The sequence below is a fragment of the Phyllobates terribilis genome, unplaced genomic scaffold (assembly GCF_046119375.1).
Source record: "Phyllobates terribilis strain yellow unplaced genomic scaffold, ASM4611937v1 Scaffold_7__3_contigs__length_470593459, whole genome shotgun sequence".
Classification (NCBI taxonomy): Eukaryota; Metazoa; Chordata; class Amphibia; order Anura; family Dendrobatidae; genus Phyllobates; species Phyllobates terribilis.
The window spans coordinates 112877534-112883479 of record NW_027362767.1 but is presented as its reverse complement, the minus strand read 5'-3'; the positions used below and the strand labels follow the sequence as shown (position 1 = coordinate 112883479).

The 5946-nt window shown below is 40.6% G+C and overlaps 1 protein-coding gene across 1 annotated transcript; it reads right to left on the bottom strand.

Annotated features, from left to right (window-relative positions):
• Positions 1-457: 457 nt before the first annotated feature.
• Positions 458-3908, bottom strand: LOC141155372 (DNA damage-regulated autophagy modulator protein 1-like). The gene is made up of 7 exons (XM_073642246.1): positions 3790-3908; positions 2892-2959; positions 1492-1634; positions 1142-1313; positions 947-1002; positions 698-784; positions 458-538 (listed from the first exon to the last, which is right to left on the bottom strand). The coding sequence occupies exons 1-7, from the start codon at positions 3906-3908 to the stop codon at positions 458-460; spliced, it is 726 nt and encodes a 241-aa protein (XP_073498347.1).
• Positions 3909-5946: the final 2038 nt, after the last annotated feature.

Below are 5946 nucleotides of genomic sequence, written 5' to 3'. Positions count from 1 at the left end.
CTCCAGCAATCACAATGGCTGATGAGTTCTGCTGCTTTGTGTCCCTGGACATTGTTGTTATTGATGTCCATCTCTCTTCCATGATGGATCACTCATTTCTTTACTCTTCGGTACCTGCTTTGCTCCTAACTTCTTCTCATTTCTGGTTCTGTCCATCTTCCAGAAGAAGTGCATCTGCGGGGCCATTCTGGTACCATGAGTGGTATTCAACAATTGACTTTGTAATTTCCCATCACATTACAAAATTGATGGTAATTTTGATCCGTGCAGATAACCACAGTGACCTACATGTAAATGGCCAGCTTCTGTGGAATCACCCGCTCCTTGTCCTGTTGTAGGTCTTAGGGGTCAGGTCTTCATTTCCCTTTATCCGACTTGCAGGAAGATGTTATGATCCAGCACAGATGGTTTGAGTTGTCTTTGTGTCGTTCCAGCCATAGTTCTTACCCTTTGGACTTTATACGGGCATTTTGAAGGCCTGGTTCTTTTCCCTTAGACAGATGGTGACACCTTCTCGGGAGATCTTTAAAGACAAACTCTAAGGAAAAGAAGAAAATACATTTATTATTAGGAATCATTGAACTGTGGCATCTCTGTCATCATCTATTTTATATAAGCAATTGAATTTTTCAATGTAACAAATCTTTAACTGAAACAGTTTTGGTGCTTATAAGACCTTCACACGTCATTTACTCACCTGGAAATCGGTATAATTTGTAAGTTGGTGCATTACCAGGCCGACTAATCCTGTCCACTCAGCTATCATGCCGGTCATATAGAAGATCTGCAGAAGATAGAGAACGTTATTACCGGACTATACTCACCAATGCATCTGTCTGGCATGGAATGAGATGGAAGGATGACTTGTACACCGAGAGTTTATCATTTACTTTTACACAGGACACTAGTGAATTATGCAAAATGGTGAAACGTGAAATAAACTTACCGTCATACAGAGGCCATTGCATAGCTGGAAGAAGATGGCGCACAGATTTACAGCAACTGGAAGGACGTGTTAAGAAAAGTACCAGAATGTTGTTATTATAGTGTTTCCTATAATCATGACTGACCAATGGAATAATGGTCACAATGGAGCACACCTTACACACCTAAACACACTGAATTATTTAGAAAAGGATACCTGTAAGCAATGACAGAATTGTCATCAAAGCTGCTGCCAGTCTAAAGTGGCAGATGCACCGGCTGCTGAAGGATCTCTTGTACAGGTACACAGATTGACATAAGTTGTACATGGCTAGAAGGAAAAAAGCCATTCCTGCACCGATCCTGTGGGCTGTAGGGTTGGTTTTCACCTACGAAAAGAAATATGAGTGTCATCAATAAGGTCATCTTGGAGATCTGAGAATACATAAGAGCAAGGTCCATCCCACTGTAATATACTGGACTCCAGGTAGTCACCATAGTATGTGTTATACTGAACCTGAGGTCCTGAGTATTACTGGAGACTTTATATAAAACCTAATAACTAACCGAATATACAGCATTAACCGCGGTCCCAATGCACACGATCCATCCAACGATGAGAAGGATTTTCTGGCAGATGATATACCGCTTCTCCGATGGCTCAGACTGAATAATCATGAACCTATACTGGATGTAAGCGATGCCAGCTCCTGAAATACACAAAGCAAGTTATCAACCAGATATTTCCATATCACTGCTGTAGAAAACCTGATCTTAAGAATGCACCAATGATTGTTAGAGGTTTAAAAATATTTAGATTTGAGAGTCCTCAGTGGTTGATACCTTTTAATGGCTAACTGAAAAGATGGTAACCGATTGCAAGCTTTCCAGACTACTCAGGTTTCTTCATCAGGCATAGTATAACACAGAATCTGAAGAGTCACATATTTATACACGAAAAAAGAATAGATCTACCTGTGGCCAAACATTTTTGTATCCCTGATCACAGCATCAAGGACATGAAATTACTGGTATTAAAAGGTAACTTAAAATTTCAGAGAGACAGAAAACTTTGGGAATATAAACTCATGACAACCTTTGACACCTTCAGAGCAGGAATGAATGTGTTGCATGGATTTATGGCATTCTACATCAACTAAGGAATGTGGTCCTCAGACCTGTGGGGTCATCACAACCCTGGACCAGACCTCAATCACAGGATAATAAAACTTTCACACTCGTTATCTATGAACTATTCCAATATTTATGGCCACAACTGTGTTTATCTCTCTCCAATAGTAATAACTCTGCTTTATGTCACTTGTCTCATCTATTACATTATTTCTGTGTCCTGATGTGTATAAATATGTGACTCTTCAGATTTTGTGTTTTACTATGCCTGATGAAGAAACCTGAGTAGTCTGGAAAGCTTGCAATTTGTTACCATATTTTCAGTTAGCCATTAAAAGGTATCAACCACTGAGGACTCTCAAATCTAAATATTTTTCTATCTACTGGCTAACACGGTACAAAAATATATTTTTCCTGTTAGAGGTTTAGAGATTTAAAGGAGTTATCTGGGACTTTAATAGACTATCCTTATATCAAATTGATGGATTATAAAAGTTAATAATTATTTAAGGGAGTCCACAGAACTTTCATTGCTTATCGGGCACAGATCCTTAGTTTTGATGGGGGTTGTGCCTGGTATTACAGCTGTGTCTAATATACTTTACTGGGACTGAGCTGCCAAAACCGTCAGTACCAGTAATTACCACTGGCAAAAGAACGAAAAGACCCCTTAAATCAGGTAAACAGCGGAGTATCAGACCCAGAAGCCCACCTATCTGATATTAATGGGCTATCAATCTTCTAGTCCCAGAGACCCCCTTTAATGTCACCTCTGAGCACAGAATTGTGGAGCTTTTCATGATGATTTATTCCTACAGGATGCAGCATTTACTTACCAAGAATGGAATTAACCATGAAAATGACTGTGTAGATCACAGATTCTGGGTATTGTTTTCCCGTATCACTGCAAAAGATAAGGAAAATATTAAGAATAATTAGAACACAAGTGGAGTAATTGTCATGTATAATTGTCCTAAATTATATGTTTTGACCAAACACAAATTGAAGCCAAGGGTACATGAGAGGAAAGGTATCAGACTGAATGCAGTAAAAACATCAGATGATCAAGTCTCCTGGAGGAGACTGAAGTTTTAAAAAATATAAAAATGTAAAAAAAATATAAAAATTCAAATTATTTCCATTTTCCCTTATTAAAAAAGGTTATTAAGAAAATAAACATATTTTGTATTGTGCGTCCGTAAAAGTCAAATCTTTCAAAATATGAAATTAATGAAACTGATCGGTAAATACCACAAAGAGAAAAAAATTCAAACACCAGAAATAGATCAAAAATATCAATTTAAGGCCTCATACAGCATAATCAGTGGGAAATTTCTAAAGTCATGGATCTCAACAATTAGCGACACAAACGGGGAAAATGTTTGCAACATTAAAATAATAAAGAAATTGGACAAGGTCATTTTTACCACACAATGAATGCTGTAAAAACAAAACAAAAAACTACAAAAACGCTTTTTCCCGCAGTATCAGTACACTTGAATTTTTTTTCTGTATTCTTTTACATTACATAGTAAAGTTAATGGCGTCATTCACAAATACGATTCATCCGGCTATAAACAATCCCTCATATGGCTGAAGGGGTTAATAATGTACTAATTATAATGCAATAAGAACATTCCAGGAAATAATAATAATATAATTAGAACATTCCATGACTTAATACAAAAATAATATAAAATGATACTACAGAACTATTTCCCAGTACCCTCTTACCTGATGTAAGGATATTTATTGTGCCCTGAGATTATAGTCAGGGCAGCTAGGACACAGAGGCCCAATAGCGTCCATAAGATCCACAAGATGGGCAATAATGCCAAACCCCGGATCTCCATGATGGAAGATGATTAGCCAAGCGAAAGCTTCTACTCTCTCTCTCTCTATCTATCTCTCTCTCTCTCTCCGTCTGTCTCTTTCTCTGTATACACAGATAAGAAGGCTGAGGTAGTATCAGCCAGAGGTTTAATAGGCTTAGAACTTGATGATGTCACAAGGCTTCTGTGATGTCATGGTTGATCACCTCATTGTTGCATCATCACTCAGGCAGCCTGGATCTGATTGTTGCTTGGTATTGTAGATTTTTTCACAATTTACATATTCTATGAGTATATCCAGCACATTGTAGTGTAATAACTCCTATTATTCTATTAATTTACAAGATTACATACTACCACCAGATATGTATTGAGAGGATGTTACAAGTTTCCCAACAAGAGTGCAGCTGCAGTATCCGGCGCCTTCACAGACACTTTCTGCTCTTTAAAACCCTTCTTTAAATCTACTCGGCCCCAATTCATCATTTGCGGTTTTTCACTTTCCTTTTATGTTCTGGGATATTAGTTGCCATTTTTTGTGCCAAATTCACACTCGATTCATTAATTTGGCGCAAAGTAAAAAAGTTCAAGTAATTTAAAGGGATAGCGCCCCCTTACTACAGCCATCATTTAAAGGGATAGCACCTACTTAGTATAAGCCTCATTTAAAGGGATAATGCCCACTTAGTAAAAGTATAGCATCAACCTAGTATAAACATCACTTAAAGGGATAGTGCTCACCTAGTATAATCATCATTTAACTTAGTGGCCTTATAGTATAACCATCATTTAAAGTGATAGCATCTGCTTAGTAGTTATTTGAAGAAATCGTGCCTACTTAAAATGAACCTTACATACGATGCATGTTGCCCAATCTGTAGGCAGCATGTATCAGGCATTGTCTGTGCAACATCAGCCAGATATGTTTTACTCTGAAACGCTATGAGGTCACAAGCTGTCTATGGATTGGGCAACATGTATCAGGTGTCACGTTTACTTTAATATAAACATCATTTAATGGGATAGCACTAGTGCTGAGCGAGCACTAAAATGCTCATTGCTCGAGTCGAGCAACGAGCCCAATGTAAGTCTATATGAAACTCGAGCATTTTTCTGGCAGCACTCCTGGCGGTCTGCAAAGGGCCTAAAAATTGCCCAAATCGATGGGAACAGTGCTCAAATGACATGGGGACAGCATGGGGAAGACTCCTGGAAGCATCTCTGACTCCCAGGTCACTGCTGTGAACAATGTTGTCAGAGGTATTACGCCACTTTTACGGACTCACAATAAAACATACGAAAACTAAATCAAAATGGATTCTCCTGGAAAAAGATGTTAAGTAACATCCTTTGCAGGGTAATGACTTGTATGTAACGGGTCCGGGAGATAGAACCTCTGAGCTGCAATACAAAGGGGAAGTCCTTGTAAGGAAGCGTGTGGCTCCCGGGGAAGGCAAGCAGGTAGTCACAGCAAGTGACGGGGACTGTCTCTGGGTAGACGAGCAGGTAGTCACAGCAAGTGACGGGGACAGTCTCTGGGTAGACAGGCAGGTGGTCACGGCAAGTGACGGGGACAGTCTCTGGGTAGACAGGCAGGTGGTCACAGCAAGTGACAGGGACAGTCTCTGGGTAGACAGGCTGGTGGTCACGGCAAGTGACGGGGACAGTCTCTGGGTAGACAGGCAGGAGGTCACGGCAAGTGCCGTCAGGATCTCCAGGCAGGTTGGCAGAAAGCAAGCAGGTGCTTCCAGGAGAGCGGGCAGACAGACGAGGCGGATACCTGACAGGTAACTGGCAGGCGCTCCCAGGTGAGCGGGCTGACGGAGACAGCAGGTAACAGGCAGGTAACTGGTGGATGCTCCCAGGTTAGCGGTCTGACAGACGAGGCAGGTGACAGGTAGGTAACTGGTGGACGCTCCCAGGTGAGCGGTCTGACAGACTAGTCAGGTAACTGGCGTGTAACAGGCTGGCAGGCAGGACGAGAAGTCAGGCTAGCAGCGGGACCTGAGGGCTGAAGCACAGGAAGACACCGTGCAAACAACTTTGCTCGGGCGCCTCC